This window comes from Carcharhinus amblyrhynchos, chromosome 6 (genome assembly GCF_965287045.1).
Source record: "Carcharhinus amblyrhynchos chromosome 6, sCarAmb.v2.hapA, whole genome shotgun sequence".
Taxonomy (NCBI): Eukaryota; Metazoa; Chordata; class Chondrichthyes; order Carcharhiniformes; family Carcharhinidae; genus Carcharhinus; species Carcharhinus amblyrhynchos.
Window position 1 is genome coordinate 35,365,993 of NC_137329.1, and position 20,227 is coordinate 35,386,219.

General features: G+C 41.3%; 1 protein-coding gene across 1 annotated transcript in view; it reads right to left on the minus strand.

Moving 5' to 3' along the window:
* Positions 1–4,246: 4,246 nt before the first annotated feature.
* scube2 (signal peptide, CUB domain, EGF-like 2) overlaps positions 4,247–20,227 on the minus strand; it is a 138,883-nt gene continuing 122,902 nt past the window's right edge. The window contains exons 21-23 of the mRNA XM_080190201.1: positions 17,672–17,824; positions 15,650–15,729; positions 4,247–9,377 (exon numbers count right to left, since the gene is read on the minus strand). Coding sequence (XP_080046327.1) covers positions 9,225–9,377; positions 15,650–15,729; positions 17,672–17,824 — 386 coding nt within the window. The 3' untranslated portion in view covers positions 4,247–9,224. The remainder of the gene's footprint in view (positions 9,378–15,649; positions 15,730–17,671; positions 17,825–20,227) is intronic.

The window sequence follows — 20,227 nt, forward strand, 5'->3', positions numbered from 1 at the left end:
TACATGGAAAAATTGAAAAATTTATTTTCCAGTTTTATGTGATTGTATCCTTTATGATCAATTAGTTTACACACCATAGAGAGAGAGAGAGAGAGAAAGTGACATGCCTAAGCAATAAATCATAGATTTGATAAATCATTAAATCCGGATTTTTTTTACAATGCACGTTTCATTTCATAAATAATATCTGAGAAAAATGTGAAAAAAATCCGGCTGAGATGCAGACTTTCTGCTCACTCATTTGCCCTGGTTAAATTCCTTCCAGGACGGAAGGAAAGTCTCTTCTTACCTGTAGCCACCCCTCCCACTCCCCCCAAAGATTCATTCTGGAACAGTAATGTCCTTGAGAGGAGAATCACAATAGTTAGCAAAAACATTCTACATGCAGTGGAGACATAGGAAACTATTTTACCATTTTAATTCTAATTTCTGGGTGGACTTGAAACTGGGAGTATTTCAGATCCAACTTTTGGACCCGTTGTCAGGTGTCCCCATTCGCACTCTGCCTGAAAAAAGTAGCAGCAATTCTAAATTGTGCTGCAGAAGTCTGTGGGCAGGGCTTATTGCGCCCGTAACCCTGCAGCTCAATCGGCACCTCCAACTAGGCATGTGCAGGAGAACAAAGAAAAATGCTCCCCTGCCACATAGCTCCCAGGCCAGATAATGCCTCCCCCTGGCCCCCACAGACATTCCCCCACCCCCCACAACATTACTGACCCCCTTCTCCTCCCACCCTCCCGCTACCCAGACCGACTGCAGCCCCCTGCCTCCTCCCCTCCCACTGATCATACATAGAATGGCAATGGACTGCCCTTCCCCGCCCACGAATCACATGCAGAGTGGCAGAGACCTCCCTTCCTCCCCACTGATCCTATGCAGAGTGACAGTGGACTCCCCCTGCCCATCCCGCTCCCTCGCACCAGTGAGCCTTCTGACCCATCTCCCTCCCCCCACCAGAGAGCCATCTGACCTGCCTCCCTCCCCTCCAATCAGACAGCCATCTGACCTGCCACCTCCCCCAAACAGAGAGCCATCTGACCCACCTCCCTCCCCCTTCCACGAGACAGCCATCAGACTCACCTCCCTATTTTCCCCCACCCCTCCCCACCCCCACCCCACCATTGATCTGATGTTCGAAACTTAGCTCCTCAGAAGCTGGAGCACTCGAATCGGACCTTTCTGGACCATGTCCGTTTCGTGCCGAATCTGGACAGGCGAGCGTGATGACAAAGGAGGATGTGCCAGTAAGTTTGGACGTGCAGCCCATTAAGTCAATTTAAATGCATGCAAATACATTCAAATTGATGTCTCGCCTGTTTCGGGCGCAGTCCAGATGGCAGCCATTTTCAGCTATTGGTAAAGAGGGAACGGGTGCAGAGGCAGGCGTAAATCACACGACTCGCCTGACACCCAACTTTACCAAGTTTTCGTGCCCGAAAATAGGCACAACTTGATGGTAAAATCGGACCCGTAGCATCATCAAACCCTCATACATTATTCTCATTACAAAAGTTCAAATGTTTCATTGTATCGCTTATAGACTTATCAAGATGTAATTTTAGGTTTTGTAAAATTTGAAGATTTTCTGATGTATGTAACATGGGCAGCATGATGGCTCAGTGGTTAGCACTGCTGCCTCACTGCACCAGGGGCCCGGGTTCAATTCTGGCTTTGGGTTAATGTCTGTATGGAGTTTGCACATTTTCTCTGCGACTGTGTGGGTTTTCTCTGGGTGCTCCAATTTCCTTCCACGGTCCAAACATAGGAATTAGAAACAGAAGTTGTTAAATTCATTCCTTCGAATCTGCTCCGCTGTTCAATCAGATTATGGCTTATCCCTCCCTGGTCTCAAATCCACCACCCCACCATTCCCCTTATCCCTTTTTTATTAAAAATATATCTATCTCCTTATTGAAACTATTCAACGATTCAGACTCCACTGCAGCAAATTCCACAAATTCACCACCTCTGCGAGAAATAATTCATCCTCACCTCATTTTTAAATATACTGCCCCTCAATCTATACCTGTGACCTCTTGTCCTAAATTGTCCCATAAGAGGAAACATTTGATCTGCATTTACTTTATCAATCTCTTTTAAATTTTATATACATCAATCAGATCCCCTCTCATCCTTCTAAACTCCAGCAAGTATAAGTCCAAACTGTTCAATCTCTCCTCATACGTCAACGCTTTCATCCCCGGGATTAATCTGGTGAACCTACTCTGAACTGTCTCCAATGCCGCCACATCCTTCCTCAAATAAGAAGACCAAAACTAGACATAATAGTCCAAATGTGGTCTCACCAACACCCTATACAATTGCAACAACACTCTCTACTTTTAAATTCCAGTCTCTTTGCAATTACTGCTAACATCCCATTTGCTATTTTTAATTACATGCTGCACCTGTATATTGACTTTTTGTAATTCATGAACATAGACACCCAATTTCCTCTGCCTGGATGCATTTTTAATCTGCTTTCCATTCAGATGATAATGATATTTTTTCTGCTAAAATAGATTACATCACACTTATCCACATTAAACTCCATCTGTTAAATTTTGGTCCATTCTCCCAGCCTATCTATATCCATCTGTAAAATCTTTACATCCTCTTCAATGCCTGCTTTCCCACTTATTTTAGTAACATACACAAATTTTGCTATGTTACACTCCGTCCCTGCTTGCACATCATTTATAGATTGTGCAGGTTTGGTTGATTAGCCATACTAAATTGCCCTTTTGTGTCAGAGAAATGAGCAGGGTAAATACGTGGGTATATAGAATAGGGCCTGGATGGGATTGGCGTCAGTACAGCCTTGATGGGCCAATTAGCCTCCTTCTGCACTGTAGGGAGTCTATGATTCCATGATTCTATAATACAATGGGAGATTCTCAAGTTACTGAGCATCAAAAACAGCAACAGTTTATGTTGGCACAAATCTCTTTTTTCATACTGGCACCAAATTGGTGACTGATAATATCAAGCCCAGAATTTTCTTGAAACAGTGTGGCTGGAGCAGTACCTTCTGTCCATCGACCCAAAAAATTCAAAGGTATCTGCATTGTGCTGGTTTTATGTGCCAACATTGGAAGATGAGTTATCATTCGCACTGCTTCCCAATTACATTGGCCAATGCCTTATTAGTTCATGATGGTAGCTTGGTCAGCTTGCAAAAAATCAGAGACTGTGGGCTTCCTGCATTAATTATTTTTCCATTTTTTACTTTATTCCTGAAGTTACAAAACCAAAAGTGGACTGGCCAAACCTAAACCATCTGCTTGCTTGTTCCAAAATCCAAATTCAAATTGAATCCAATTTCCAAAAGTGATGCACAAGATCCATGCTGACGAGAAAAGACACTGCACCTCATCATAGGTTTGATGTGATGCTTGATCTTGGCTAAAAGGCTGAGAGATCAACTTAGCTGATCATTGACTCTCCCTGTCAGTTTTCAATGAGTGTCAATTTAGGACCAAAATTTGAGTCTGAGCAGAACCCAATTTCACTATTTTTGCAAAAATTTGCAGCATTCTTTTCCTTCAATCAGATCTACACTGTACTTTCAATATCTTTGAATGTTTCTACATAGCATCAAAATATGTTACATTAAAAAGCAATTCCATTTTTAAACATGCTAATATGCATCTAGGTTGATGGCTTCAAACTTTGATTTTAATAACACAATGAACAACTTGAAGAAAGATGGTGCATGTTCCACACTCCTGATCAGTTAGAATGATTTTGGCCATCTTTAAGTTGATTTTTATATTTAGGGATGTGATGCAATTCTCAAACTTTAGTTAAGTTGCCTTGCAAAAACTGGCATTGAAACCCCATTTCACTGTATGTCAGACTGAGGAAATTGCAGCTTGATAGACTTCAACATTATGCAATATATTTTCATACCTTAATGGTCAAATTGCATCCATTACTGTGATCAATGACAGACCTGTAACTACCAGAAAGTAATCCTATTTACAACATCCACATGTGGAAGTATAAAATCAAGCATTGAGGTTGTTTTTCACAGTTCAAATGGACCCAAATAAAACAATTCAAGTGCCCACCATTAAACTTTACTGAAATTCTAGAGATAACACTGGTGAAATACTATATAATTGAAAGGGACTGGTCATTTCCAAACAAATCTAAATACATTGTGTAATAATGACTAATGCAGCAGTTTCAAGGTAAAAAATTGTATTTCCTTGAGTCAATATTAAACCATGTAGGCCAAACATTTGACAACTTTATACATAATTTACAGTAACAGTTTAAAGCATTTGTTCCAAACTAGAGCTGCTCAAACGATTTGTGTAGATCACAAACTTCAAAATAAGTCATTGACAAGATAGAAACAATCTTGCAGCAGTATTAGATAGCGTTATCTACAGTATTTGAACATTACACTCATGACATGACTTCTTGAAACATTTTTTAATCAGAGGTTTTTGCACTAAAGTGATTTTCACAGCTGTTAACAGCTTGGTGACTGTGACTCAGTAAACATGCCGCCGTTTCCAATCAACCAATTGAAATTCAATTTCCTTCCTCATCAATGTTATCCAACGAGTTGCTGGTGGTTTTGTGTATTCTGGATTTCCATTTTCTACTATTGATGGCCATGCCTTCAGCTAGTTAGGCCTTAAGCTCTGGAATTACATCTCTAAACCTCTCAGCCTCTTTTTCCTCTTTTAAGAGGCTCCTTAAAACGTACGTCTTTGACCACCTCTGGCCACCTGTCCTAATGTTTGCTTCCTTGGCTCACTACCAATTATTTTTGTCTGATAATACTTCTGTGAAATGCCTTTGGACTTTTTAACTTTTTGCGTTTAGAGCACAATATAAATACAAGTTGTTGTTATTTGGAAGGGGCCTTGGAAATGAAAGACTCTGAGGCGCTTCTTGACAACTAGTACGTGTCACAAGTACATAGACTCAGAGGCAATTCTCTCAGCCTGCTGCACTGCTGTAGCAGCGCAATGGGCTGGTGACAACGGTGGAGGCCATTTCGTAGGTTTCCCACTGGTCATGGCCTCCATATGTCCCCGGCTTCAGGTTTTTGAGAGTAATCAGTTCTGCGCCAAAAAATCAATTTCAATATTGAAATTAACATTTCATTCGCAGCCTGGGACTGAAGTCTCCGGGCCCAATGGTGTCTCCTCCCGTAGGAGTGGTTCATTCCAGCGGGGTTTACAACTGCTTCTGATTAACATGGAACAGGTGGCTGACCCCGCTGGAGGCAGAGGCCATTGATGCCCCTCCTCCCCAAGGCAGTGTCAGACTGGCACCCTGGCACTGCCCAAGGAGCCAACTGGCAGTGCCTAGGGGTCATCTTGGCACTGCCCACAGGCATCAGAGGCATCAGGCAGTGCTGACATGGCAAGGCCCGCTGCCACTCTGCCAGAGGATTGCAGATGGAGGGAAGAGAGACTGAGGCTGCCCGGGGTTGGGTGTGGGGGAATCGTGACTGGTTGGGTGAGAGTTCAGGAGGTTGGGATAGGGTGGTGGAGTGGGGGGTTGGGAGTTGCGGAACATTGGGTTGCCCTGGAGAGGTCCAGGAAGCCAGTGATTGAGCTGGCCAGCAATCAAGAGGCTGGCAATGCAGGAACAGTATACATGTGCCGATCCAGGCGCTGACAGATCAACACATGCAGTGGCCCACTCAGCGCTATGCTGTTGGCCTCTCGGGTAGTTTTCAGAGGCATTTTCAGAGGGATCCCGTTAGAGCAGTCTGAAGGGCTCAGAATGCTGGAGATTCAACCTGAAAATTATGCGAATTGGGAATTAGAATATTTTTGGAAGAATCCTGGCCTAACTCACTCCCTTTTGCATTTTGAACAAAACAATCCCTAGAATTTATGGGTTGTTTATAGAATTATCTCCCTATATTGTTGTTTCTTTATCTGTCTCTCCTTGTTAAAGACACTCCTTAAAACCTACCTCATTTATCACATATCCTATGTAGCTTGATGTCAAATTTTATTTGAGAACACTCCTTTACAGTACTTTGTGATATTTTACTATGGGGGTGGTCTGACCAGAATTTGTCAGTATCAGACTCAGTCAGAAAACTGGTGTGTAGCTCTCCAGTTGCACAGTCCAGTTTTCTCACCAGATTTTCAGCCTCTTTAAAGAGGAAAAATGAATGGACATGGTTTACGCTATCACTCTGGAAAGGCGGGGACTCCCAGAACTGACAAAGGACTCCATAGAGATTGGGGTGCCATTTTTAAGAGATGCCCTGATCAGAAATAAAAATAAACTACCTCACACCCTAACAATCACTGACATGTCTCCCAACTCCACCCCTCCCCTGATAATCATCATCGGCATTTCCGCCAACCACTTCCCCCACCTGACAATATTTGCCTGAATTTCAACCCCTCAGAGACCGTTCTCATCCTCCCCTCTACATCACACATAAATGAAAACCCCCCTCCCCCCAAGGTGCTTCTCAAAGAGCTGGCAGTGCAAACATGCACCAGGGGCATTGCCAGTCCAAGTCCCTCTCCCCCTGGGGCTATACTTACCTCATCACCCTGGGATGGATCCCCTCAACAGGTTTATGTCTGAATATGCCGAACGTGTTGTAAACCTTGCAGATTTTACGTATGAATATGTAGTGATGGGGGAGGGAACCATGTGGCGAGGGAGCTAGATAATTAGATTTCAATCTATTAAAATGTAGTAAAATCAGGTACTTGCCCATTATGGGTCTGGACCTGATTATATCACTGGCGAAGACAGGGAAAGTCCGAAATTGTAATCTCGCCAGCGAGATTCATGATTTCTGGCTCTCTCCAAATTTTTCGCCCCTGCTGGCAATCACCTACACAGGGAGTCTGGGATGAAGATGCCACTCATTATTGAAGGTGCTAATAATTGCAGGTCTTGTTGTTGTTAAATTGTAATGTGGTTTCGGTGTAAGAGTTGGATAGAAAATGTGATGGTACTATGCTTTTAAGAAATACGTAAATCATGTTTCTTACAAGGGCTATGCTTAGAATTTAGATCTGCTTTGCAGGGTGCTGATTTGTAGTGCAAAACTTTTAAATTAGTAGCTAGGAGCACAAGATAAATACTTATTTTAGACCTGGAGTGTTTGTTTAAAGCAGGGCTAACACATTTGTGTTTATGGCGTCTCCCCTGGGGTTTTTCATGTAGAGTTTTGTTGACCAGGGCACAGTAATGTGCTTAATGGTAGGAGCTAAGCCTGCAGGGTAGGAATACTGTTTCAGTTTAACTTAAAAAGTACAAGCACAAGAAAACAGGTGTCACTCTCTCTCTCTCTCTCGAGGTGTTCTGAAAGCTCTGGGACTGTTAACCTGAGATAAACAAGCATGCCTGTGTTTTGATAACTGATTTAAAGAGAGGTTTAAGTCTATAAGATCTAAGCTTGAATTGAAACCCATAGTGATATGTTAGCAGTTCAAAATTGTATCGTGTCATGTTTAAGTATTGTTCAATTGTTAAATGTTAAGCTAATTCATCTGTTAAACTGTTCTTAAATAAAATTTGTTTTGGTAAAAGCTCCTTAGTGTGACAGTAGAATTGTACCTGGAGTAAAACATCACATCCTCACATTAATGCCAAAATAGCAAATCTTTGGGATCTAGCCTGACTTCATAATATACCTTAGGTTTCTGACCTGATAACCTAACACAAATAGAAAGCAAGAAGCACAACATAATGTTTTCTATTATCTGTCCAGGTAGCAAACATGTGGATCACAAATGACTTTGTCACATTATCTACAAAAGGTGAAATATTTGTGAAGATGAAATAATTTGTTTAAGTGCCTTGGCCAGGAACTCTTATTTTTCTAGGTGATTATGTACAAATTTAGACAGATGTTTTTCCCACTGAAAATGGGAACAGCGGTTAGCATATAAGTGACACTTTGTGTAGGACAGGTTAATTTTCCTGCAATGGTCATAGGCCCATTGTTTTTAAGGTGGGAATGTACATTAGATTGTGCATTCAATCTTAATAGTTCAATCTAGCATGTATCTGCCAAGATCACATTTTTTGGAGGGACGGGACTTGTCAAAGAGAACCACTGAGTGCACATTTCAAGCTTCAACAACTATCCTCAAGATAACTAATACTGAGCTCAGAAAAGAACAATATGCCAGATACTACAATGCAATAGGAAGAATATGGAGTAGAAAAGAACTTTCCTTAGAAACATTATGAAATCTAAATAATGAAAGTACAAGTGCAAACATATTCATTGCCACACATAAGCATAACTACATAGAGATCATTGTGACGTCCAAATGGCTTAATTGATATATCATGTTCAATAAACACTGAATGCAGAACTAAGATATTTGTAGCTTATAAAAGCCATCCAAAGCAAAATACTGTGGATGCTGTAAATACTCAGCAGGTATGGCAGCATCTGTGGAGGGAAACAGAGTTGAAGTTTCAGATTAATGACATTTCATCAGAATTTATCAAATGCTGTCTGACTTGCTGTGTACTTGCAACATGTTCTGTTTTTTAATATTGTATTAAAAAGCTGCACAACACTGAGATCTCATTTTACTGTTTTAACAGCAGAGGTTAAAATTAACAATAGTTCACTAGAATAAGACCATTAAGTTTAACAAAAACCTAGAATCTGTGATAATGTGACTGATTTGCTGCATTAGACAATTGCATGTTGATGATATACAAGCTCTCTGCAGTTGACTGGCATATAATGCAAGCTTCCTACTTATATTTTACATGTAATTTCTATTAAGTACCTGTCTTTATAATAAGCAATAGTTAGTTTAAAAAAATGTAATTCTGTTGATGATGACCAACCAATGCATCATGTTTTTGGAAGTCAATGATGTTTGCAAAAGCCACTGGTACCATTGTTGACCAGTCCCACAACTTTTTGTTTTTAGCTCTACAACATTATTACTTTGTCAAAATAAATGACAAGGGTGAATATGCAGATAGGACAATTGTGTTGCTTAATATAAATCAGAAGAAAATGAATTGTCTTTTTTTCTAAGTCACCATATTACTTCTATTCCACCATGAATGATTTATGGTCTTCAATGTTTTGGTACTCAACAGAGTGTGATGACATAAGACATCCAGACTTTAGGTTCCTATGTAAAGGAGTTCATACAAACTGCAGGTGAACAGATTAAATGAAACATTTTTAGTTTATCTGATGAAAGTCCAAAATGTTCAAGGGTGTCAGCAATTCTCAGCTATTTGTACGGCCGTAGAAATCTGGAAACTTTTGAGCGCAATAGTCTGATAAATGATCTTGGAAACATTTCTCGGGATTCTTGTGCTGTGTATTTAAAGTAATTTTGTGGATGAGCTAACACGTCAAACAGAGCCTTGATGAGTTTCTTGTCCTGAAAAAAATAAGTGGCAATCAAATTCCAAGTTTTGTAATCATTGATAGATAACATTTTTAAACAGGATCAATATGGCATCCAAATATGTAATTCTGATTTTAATAAAACTTGTAATGATACTCTTTGACTATGCAATATTTGTATTTGTTTATATATTTTATAGCAAGCTTCAATCATTCTTAGTGTTCCTGGCTCTGAATGGGAAAAGATAATAACTGTCTCCATCAATGATGGAGATAACTAGTGACCTCTGTTGGTAAATGAAAATGCATGTATGAGTTGAGATAGGATCAGTGATGGGTTGCCATTATCAATGGAAGTTGTTTCAGTTTAATTGTGTGTAAAATGGAACTTGAGAACACATTATTGTAATGAACTAACTTTCTGCATAATCAAGGATGTCAAGTTTGGGTCAAATTTTTCTGGAAAAATAATAGCATGTTACACTATTATTAATGCACTATTATTACTGCACAACTCAGCCAGTGAATTCAGTGTGGTGAGGGGTTATGGCAGGACTTGTAAGTCTTCCGAAGTTGGTCAGTTCATGCTGTTTTGCCATTCTGTCCGCTCTACCTATGGCCCTGATAACTTTGTACACCTCAATTAAGTCTTCCCTCAGTCTTCATTGCTCCAAAGAAAACAACCACAGCCAATTTAGTCTTTCCTCATAGCTTAATTTCTCATTTCCCAGCAACGTTCTTGCAAATCTCCTCTGTACTCTTGCTAGTGCGATCACAACCTTTCTCTAATGTAGTGACCAGAACTGTAACTGCAGTCCAATTGTGTTAAATTACTAATTCTCAATTGGATTAATATTGCACACTTATGAAGATTGACTAATAATCCACCTATCAAGTTTTGATTGATACTTGCTCCTATGGAAGGCTTTGGGATATTTTATTATGTTAAAGTCACAACATGAGACTAGAGATTTGAGACTTCGAGGTTGTAAAAAGAACGAAATGATAAAACTAAAAGCTCTGTATCTGAATGCACGTAGCATTTGATACAAAACAAAATTACTCGCTACAGGAGGACATGGATTGGGATCTGAATATGAAGGGTATAGGATATTTAGGAAGAACAGGATGCAAGGGGAAGGTGGAGAGGTGTTAGTTAATGATGGTATTAGCACAAAAGACAGGGATGTCCTAAGTTCAGGAAATCGGGTATAGAAATGATTTCAAAATAGCTGGGAAATGATAAAGGCAAGAAGTCACTTAAGGGAGTTGTGCACAGGTGCCCTAACAATAACCATTTGGTAGGGTGGAGCGTTAAGGAAGAAATAATTGGAGCTTGTCAGAAAGGTGTGGTGATAATTGGGGAGATTTTAATCGACATGCAGAGATGGGCAACTGTAGCCTAAATGAGAGGCAAAATTCTCCCAAACAATTTCTACATTTTGTCCCCAGCGGGAAAACGAGGGAGGTTCCTGCTGGGTGGCTTGGTGCAATTCAGTTCACAATTCACCCACACTGAGTAATCTTTTTGGTGCCTGGTGAGATTCTCCCTGAATTCACTCACACTAAGAATATTTTTGAATGGGGATCTGAGGACACCAGTAAGGCTGGCTACTCAGAGATCAATGTGCCATTTTTAAAAGTTGCACCCTGCTACAGAGTTGCCAAAGGCCCCTCCTTATGACACCCACCCTTCAGAACTTCCCTTCAGGAGCCCCACTCCATGGTCCCCCTTCAGGTTCCCCTTTTTGGCATTGACAACCTGGCACCTGCCAGAGTGCTGGGTCAGTTGCCAGGGCACTACCCATTAATTTCCTTGATCACTTAGGGATTTCAATGGCCTCTGAGCATCTCCCACCCTCTCCAAACGCCTTGGTGTGGCTACAAAGCTTGGTCTCCATTTGTGGACACCAGAAGTGATTTGTGCCAAGTTGCCACAGTGCGGATTGCAAGAACCAGGAGAATAGAGCTCCAAACCGACCCTGCATATTTGAATGGGTTTTTAAATATGCTAATCTGATTCACACCCTCACTGAATCTGAACCAGATTATATTGGGACATAAGGGCTGGGAGAATCCCAAAAGGGGTTCTTGCTAATCCTAACTGTGCTATGTGCCCTCCCCTACAAGTGAATTAGGAATGCAGAACAACAAAATCAAAATTCTATCAGGATCTGTACAAAAGCACACAATTTATGGACTGTTTTTCACCTTAAGAATGTGATTCATTGTAGCATACAGAACATTCTGTTCCCAAGAAATATGATATAATGAGAGTGAAACATTTCTCATCAATAATGAATAGATCCCACAGATGGTTGTGAAGTTTTAATGTTAAAGGAATCATTTTAACAATTCAAAGATAAAGCCATAACTCACTGTCACATATTCAAAAATAAAGACTTGCATTTATATAGCACTTTTCACAACCACTGGTTATCTCAAAGTGCTTTATCACCAATTAAGTACTTTTTAAGCACAGTCGTTATTGTAATATTAGAAATGTTGCAGCCAATTTTAACACAGCGAGCTCCCAAAAAAAGCAATATGACAAGATAATCTGTTCTTATGATGGTGATGGTGATGGTGATTGGTTAAGAAACCTGGACATTAAATGAAGGTGATTCTCCCAGCCTATGAGCTGCTTGAGTAATATATTCTGAGACTAGTGTTAATTAGTTCAGCATGAAATTTCTATCCACATCTGGTGAGGAAAACCCACCTTCAAAAGCTGCTGGCCAACCTGATTAGCTGGCAGCTCTGAAGTTGCAGCAGCATCAGGTTTGGATGGTGGTCCATTGCTGGGGCCACAGCCAGTCCCGAAGAAGAGATTATGGAACCAGATTTCAAGGTAAGTCTGGAGTATTGGCGGGCCTGGTTGACTGTCTCTAGTGAGGCAGTGAGAGTGGTAATGGGGTGGGGGCCAAGTTTGGGAGCCCATAGACCAGGGTTAAAGAGGATCTGATCTTGGCGTTTGCCTCCAATGAGCACAAGGGACCCCCCAAAGGCACTCCCCTCTCTAGCCCGACACTGTAAAAGCCACCTGGCTGCCCACCTGGCATGGGCCTCACCTTGCCATGGGTAAAATGTAGCGGAGGCAGAATGAGGCATTTATGTGGCTATTAATCAGCCACTCATGAGCCTCAACAGGAATAATACTCGGCAGGCTACCTGATGCCTCCCTCTTTTCTGTAGAATGGGAGATGGATCAGAGGTGGATGGCAAAACAGTGTGAAGACCACAAACTACATTCTACAAGCCCTCACAACCCCACATCCTTCAACATGACAGCGTGGTCGGTAAAATCCAGTCCATAGAATAAAGGATACATTCTAAAGGTTTTTTAAAGATTCGGTCACTGACAATGCTAGCATCTACTGCCCGTACCCAACTGCCCTTGAAAAGATGATGGTGAGCTGCCTTTTTGAACAGTACCAGTCCATGTGGTATAGTCACACACAGTGTGCCATTAGGAAGGAAATTCTAGGAATTTGACCAGTAACATTGAAGGAATGGTGACATACACCAAAATTCTACTGCTTCGCCCGCCATGGAATCGGAGTGGGCTAGGGATAGACAATGGAAATGTCTGTAGACCTCAGGCGGGAATTTTTGGTCTCGCTCACGTGAAGCCATAAAATCCTGCCCATAGTTCCAAATCAGAATGGTGCATGCCTTCGAGAAAATTTACTGGTTGTTCTCAAGGAGGAAATCAAAGAGGAAATAGCGAGGCATCTTGAGGGGAATTGCTTGATAGAGCAGACGCAGCACGGTTTCGTTAAAGGGAAGTCGTGTCTGACAAATTTACTGGAGTTCTATGAGGATGTGTCTAGGGCGGTGGATAGAGGAGAGCCGGTGGATGTGGTCTTTCTGGATTTTCAGAAGGTGTTTGACAAGGTACCTCACAAGAGGTTATTGCAGAAGGTCAGGGGACATGGAGTTGGGGGTAGGGTGTTAGCGTGGATAGAGGATTGGTTGTCAAATAGGAGGCAGAGAGTGGGGGTCAATGGGTGCTATTCGGATTGGCGGATGGTGACTCGTGGAGTGCCCCAGGGGTCGGTGCTGGGGCCTCAGCTATTTACCATTTATATAGATGATCTGGAGGAGGGAACCAAGTATATGGTGTCGAAATTTGCTGATGACACCAAGATTGGTGGAACGGCAAATTGTGCGGAGGGTGTGGAGAGTCTACAGAAGGATCTAGATAGGCTGGGCGAATGGGCCAGGAAATGGCAAATGGAATTTAATGTTGGCAAGTGCGAGGTGGTCCACTTTGGTAGGAATAATGGTAGGAAGGATTATTACTTACGTGGAGAAAAACTGCAGCAGGCGACGGTGCAGAGGGACCTCGGGGTCCTTGTGCATGAGTCGCAAAAACCCAGCTTGCAGGTGCAGCAGGTGGTCAGGGAGGCAAATGGGATGCTGGCCTTCGTAGCGAGGGGGATTGAATATAAAAGTAGGGAGGTCTTGCTGCGGCTGTACAGGGCATTGGTGAGGCCGCAGCTGGAGTACTGTGTGCAGTTTTGGGTGCCGTACTTACGCAAGGATATTTTGGCCTTGGAGGGAGTGCAGAGGAGGTTTACTAGGCTGATGCCGGAGTTGAGGGGGTTGAGCTATGAGGAGAGGCTGAATAAACTAGCTTGTACTCGTTAGAGTTTAGAAGAATGAAGGGAGATCTCATTGAGACGTATAAGATAATGAATGGGATGGATAGGATAGAGGTGGAGAGACTCTTCCCACTCAGAAAGGATAGTAGGACTAGGGGGCACAGCCTCAAGATAAAGGGGGGGCGGTTTAGAACGGAGTTGAGGAACTTCTTCACTCAAAGGGTGGTGAATCTCTGGAATTCTCTGCCCGTTGAAGTGGTGGAGGCTACCTCGCTAAATATTTTTAAGACGCGGGTTGATGAGTTTTTGATAAGAGAGGGGATTAAGGGTTATGGGGAGAGGGCGGGAATGTGGAACTGAGCCACGACAGATCAGCCATGATCTTGTTGAATGGCGGGGCAGGCACGAAGGGCTAGATGGCCTACTCCTGCTCCTATTTCTTATGTTCTTATGTTCTCATGTATTTGCTTCCCTTACTGTATTAGGTGGTAGAGATCATGGGTTTGGATGAGGTTGTCAAAAGAGCAGCAGGATCAGAGGAGCCTGAGAGTATATGTGTACAAATTACTGAAGATGACAGGACAGGTTAAGAACATGGTTAATAAGCATACAAAATCCTAAGCTTTATCAATAGATACTGAGAGTATGAAATCAAAGATATTATGGTAAATCTTTATAAAACAGCAGTTTAGCTTTAACTGGACTATTGTGTCCAATGCTGGGCACCACTTCAGGAAGAATGTGAAGGCATTGAAGTGGGTGCAGAAAAGATTCCTGATTTTGGTTCCAGGGATAAGAGACTTTAGATATGAGGACAGACTGGGGTTGTTCACTATAGAAAAGAAAAGGTTGAGAGGGATTTGATAAAGATGTTTAAAATCATGAAATGTTTGGACAGTGTAGATAGGGTTCCCACTGGTGGAAAGATCAAGGATAATTGAATATAGATTTAAGGTGAACGGCAATGAAACCAGAGGGCACATATGGAAAAGCTATTTAATGCAATAAGTAGTTAGGGTATGGAAAGCACTGCCTGAGATGGTGGTGGAGGCAGATTCAATCATGGCTTTCAAAAAGGAATTGGATAACTATCTACAAAGAAAAAGAATGAAGGGCTATGAGAAAAAGATAGGGAAGTGGGATCAGCTAAGCAGATCTTACAGAGACCCAGCCCAGACATGACTGGCCAAATGGCCTCCTTCTATGCTGTAACTATTCTACAATGCTATAAAGAACTGTGAAGGAATCTTTTCCATCCACTGAGAGAGCAGACATGGCACCAGTTTAATTTCTCATCCGAAAGACAGCACCTTCCAACAGTGGGTCATGCCTGCAGTCCTGCACTTGAGTGTCAAGCTTCCATTTCTGTGCTCAAGTCCTGGAGTGGGACTTGAACCCAGACCTTATGACGGGGGGGACAAGTGTGCTATAAACTGAGCCACGGCTGACATGAGTGAGGTGTTCTACTTATTTTGGGAAGTAGGAATTAATTCCATGCTATTCCTAGCCAGGAAAATAATTTCCTATTGCATAGACCAAGAAAATAGATAGAATTCAGAGGATGAAAACAGGAGTTATCACAGAAAATATAAATGATCACTGATCATGATTCTACTTAAAGGATGTTACTAAATGTGAATCCTTTGTGTATCTATACTCAAATAAATCTCGTTCCAATATTAGTTCATTGTAAATCTACCTTCAGTATTTCTTGATGGTTCTCAGATGCATACAATCGACCATCTCGAACTATATCCTCAATCAGCTCTTGATAATCCTCTATTACAGAAGAAAATAAATGAAAGTTTATTTTGATGGCTTTATCAGTACAATTACAAAATATCTTCGAAATGGTGGTGATGTGACTGGACCACAGAACACATGCTCTTTTTCTTCTCTCCTTTCATTTGCTGAAAGATCATTATATTGCTGGGAAAAGAAACACATTGTCAAAACTTTGCTGTTTTCTGTATATCTCTTCTTTCAGCAATTTACCATTTATTCAGCAATGGTACTTCTGCAGTATCAACTGATATTTTCTTGCTTTGGTAAAGCATTTAATTTGTCCCTAAATCAGCTCATTTATATTCACCTGCCACCTTTTCTAAATTCTATTATTCACTGTTCTATTAGGATTCCTTTTACACGATGTAACTCATGAAGTATTAGAATGTTATAAAGCACTCTTCATCATACAAACTATATATTATGTTCCAAGTCTTATTGTATCCCCAACATAAATAGAACTGCCCTCAGCAATCATGAGTGAGGGAACGAAGAAGGGGAAAGATATCAGTCCTAACCCTTGACTTCAGTGGCCTTCCTGTCAAGGAGAAATGTAGAATGCCAGGTATGACAAGATAAAATAAAAACCAAAAATACAGGAAATACTCAGCAGGTTTGGAAGCATCTGTGGAGAAAGAAACAGAGTTACATTTCAGGTTGATGATCTTTCATCAGAACTGGGAACAGTTAGAAATATAATAGGTTTCAAGCAAGTGGAAGGGGAAGGGTGGACAGGGAAGATAAAATGACAAAAAAGTATAAGGGAATGCTAATGGAACAAGCAAAAAGAAAAATGACATGTTTAGGGGAGGTCTGAATAGAATAATCATGAACAGCTGCCATATGAAAGCAAAAAAGGGGAAAAAAGTAACAAGAGAGAGCACCATATTCAGCAAAGAAAAAGGAAACAAAATGGGGGAAGAGATTACAATCCCAAAAGGCTAAATTCAAACCTGAGTTCAGAAGGCTTTGAAATATCCTAGCAAAAGATGTTTTTCCTTTAGCTTGTGTTCAGCTTCATTGGAAGGAGGACAAGGTCAGAATGGGAGAAGGTTGGAGACTGGAAGCTTGGGATCATGCTTGAACTGAAGGTGGTATCCTACTAAGTGGTCACCTAATCTCTGTTTGGTCTGCCCTGTGTGGAAGAGGCCACATTGTGAGCACTGAATGCTTTATACTAATTTGAAAGAAGTACATGAAAAATGCTGTTTGACTTGGAAAGGAATGTTTGGGGCTTTGAATGGTGAGAATGGAGGAGGTAAAAGGGCAGGTGTTCTATCCCTTGCACTAACTCGAAAAGATGCTGTAGGGAGGAGTGGTGTGACTGAAGAGTAGACCAGGGTACTGCAGAGGATTGGTCCCTGTGTAATACTGAAAGGGGAGGGGAGGGGACTATATGTTTGGAGCTGATTAAAATGGTGGAGACTGATTCATTAATTATGGAAGCTGGTGGAGCGAAAGACAAGGGGAACACTTTCAAGTTTCTGAAAGGGACAGGAAGAGGGTGAGAGCTGAAGTGTGTGAAATGGAATGGATGCAGTCAAGGACCCAATCAACCATGGAAATCCTCGATTGAGAAAACGGAGAAATACATTGGAAGTGAATCAACGGAATAGATGCAAAGGAGAGAGAGAAACTAGGAGAATGGAATGAAGTCCTTATATGAAATGGGGTATGAGGAACTGTATTCAAGGTAGCTGTGGAAGTCAGTAGACTTAGAGTGAATAATCCTTAATAATCTATCCCCAGAAATAGACAAAGAGAGAGAAGTCAAGCGAGGGAAGGGAAGAGTTGGAGATGGACTGTGTGAAGTTGTGGGAAGGGTGGAAATTGGAAGCAAGATTGATGAAATTTTCCAGCTCAGGCCAAAGACAGGAAATAGTACCAATACAGTCATCCAATTTAAATGTTTTATAAAGGAGGTATCCGTATTTACCATCATATGTAACATATGGAACCTGAAATCCTTTGCCACTATTGCCTTCATTGGACTTGAACTGAATCCATAATTTTCTTGATCTTGACGTGAATGCTATAGGTCGTTCATAGGTCTGACAAGTTTCATAGGTTGTCACTGAATTAGACAATGCTGGTCAATTACACAAGAACACACTTAGTCATTGAATTTGATAATTTGTGAATGCAAATCAAATCATCCAAATTGCAGATCAAATGCTATTACCAAGCAGCTCTATGCTAATAATATCACTAGAGATATTGTCAGTGGATTAATTGAAACAACAGTCACTGAAGAAACTCTAAGTATGTTACATTTTAAACATCATATCTAATATTATTGTTCTGTTTAATCAAATATAGATTGCAAAATCTAACATTTATTCTCCCGAAAATCTTCTGCATTTGAAATTTCATTGTGCTATATTTACAATGCATTGGTTATTATATTCACATAACTTAATCCATTATACATTTCACACAAAATAAATTTGCACCTTCTATGAAAGTAAATTACTTCTAATCAGATTTCTAAGTACAAAGTGTGTTACTTTTCAGTAATCAAATATTATTTCAATAATGAGATCATAAACAATACTGCATTTATGTAGGCATCATCATATCTTAGCGATGAAATGCACCAATTGCCGACATGCACATCAATAGCATGAGACGGGATATCAGATTAGTTGAGTTGAGTTGAAAATCGATCACTGAAATCCATAGAATAATTTGAAAATGCTCAAATTGCACAAGACTTCATTAGTCAGCATTTTCCAAGAGACCTCAATGCTGAAACATACCTTTCCTACCTGAAATCTTTGACACTATTTGTGTTCAACAGCAGTCATTTGCACTCATTTGACATCAATTGCACTTAAAAGCAATCATTTAGCGATCATTTAACATTGCAAATAATGTAACAGACATCATCGTCATCAGTTCCTTCAACTACAGCAGTCAAGCATTTACGATGAGCAAACTCACTTACTTTAAGCATTCTGACACCAAAAACGACAAGGGAGTATATTTTCTTGGAGGCGAACTTCCAGGTGCTGATGTTCCCATTGTCCTTGTACTTATGTTTGCTAGCAGTTGTGGGTTTGGAAAATGCTGTCTTAAGAGCCTTGGTGAGTTCCCGAAGTGCATCTTGTAGATTGTACACACTGCTGCTACTATTTAAATGGGCAGCTGTTTCCTGGATGATGTCAATCTCAAGTGGATGAATCAGATTGCCTGGAGACTGACATCTTTGGAACAGGCTGAATACTTAAGCCTTATTTTTCACACTGAAGTTCTAAACTCCTCCATCATTGAAGATGGGGACATTTGTGGAGCTTCCTTCTTAACTGAATTGTTTAATTGCCCACTTTCATTCATGACTGGATGTGGCAGGACTGCAGAACCTAGATCTGATCCGTCAGTTGGGGAATTGCTTAGCTCTATCTGCTATCGCTGCTATTGCAGTTGGCATGCAAGTACCCCTGCATTGTAACTTCACCAGGTTGACATCTCATTTTTAGGTATGCCTGCTGTTGCTCCTAGCATGTCCTCCTGTACTCTTCATTGAACCAGGGTTGATTCCTGGCTTGGTGGTAATAGTAAAGTGGTAATGAGGTTATAGATTCAGCTGCTGACCCACAATGCCTCATGAATGCCCAGTTGCTAGATCTGTTCAAAATCTGTTACATTTAGCACAGTATTATGCTGTGTGGCACTACCAGAGGGTTTCCTCAATGTGAAGATGGGATTTTGTCTCCAGAAGGACCTTCCGGCGGTCACTTGTACCAATCCTGTCATGGACAGATGCATTTGTGGCAGGTGGTGCGGAAAACAACAAGAGCGAAAAATATATTTTATCTCATTCTCACCAACTTTCCTGCCGCAGACCCAGTCTTGCAGCTATGACCTTTAGGACTAGGTCAGCTTGATCTGTGGTACTACTGAGCTACTCTTGGTGATGGACACTGAAGTCCCCCACCCAGCGTACATTTTGCAACCTTGCCACCCTCAATGCTTCCTCTAAGTGGTGCTCAACATGCAGGAGTACTAATTCTTCAGCTGCGGGGCAGAGGTGGGGGGGGGTGGATTTATGTGGTAATCAACAGGAGGTTTCCTTGCCTATGTTTCACCTGATGCCATGAGACTGCATGGAGTCCAGAATTGATGTTGAGGACTCTCAGGGCAGCTCCCTCCCAATGCTAAACCACTGTGCCACCAGCCACCTCTGGTAGGTCTGTCCTGTTGTTGGGCAGGACAAGGTGAAGGCAGCAAATTTCTTTCCCTAAAGGACATTGGTAAACCAGATGGGGTTTTATAACAATTGACAATGGCTTCACGGTCATCACTGGATTTTCTCATCACTAGACTTTTAATTCCAGATTATTTTAATGCATTCAATATTCATCATCCTTTATGGTGGGATTCAAACCTGGATCCCCAGAACATTACTGTGGGTCTATGGATTAATAGTCCAGTGACAATAACGCTACACTAATGCCTCCCACTGGGGATGGGGAAGATGGGGTGGTGTGGA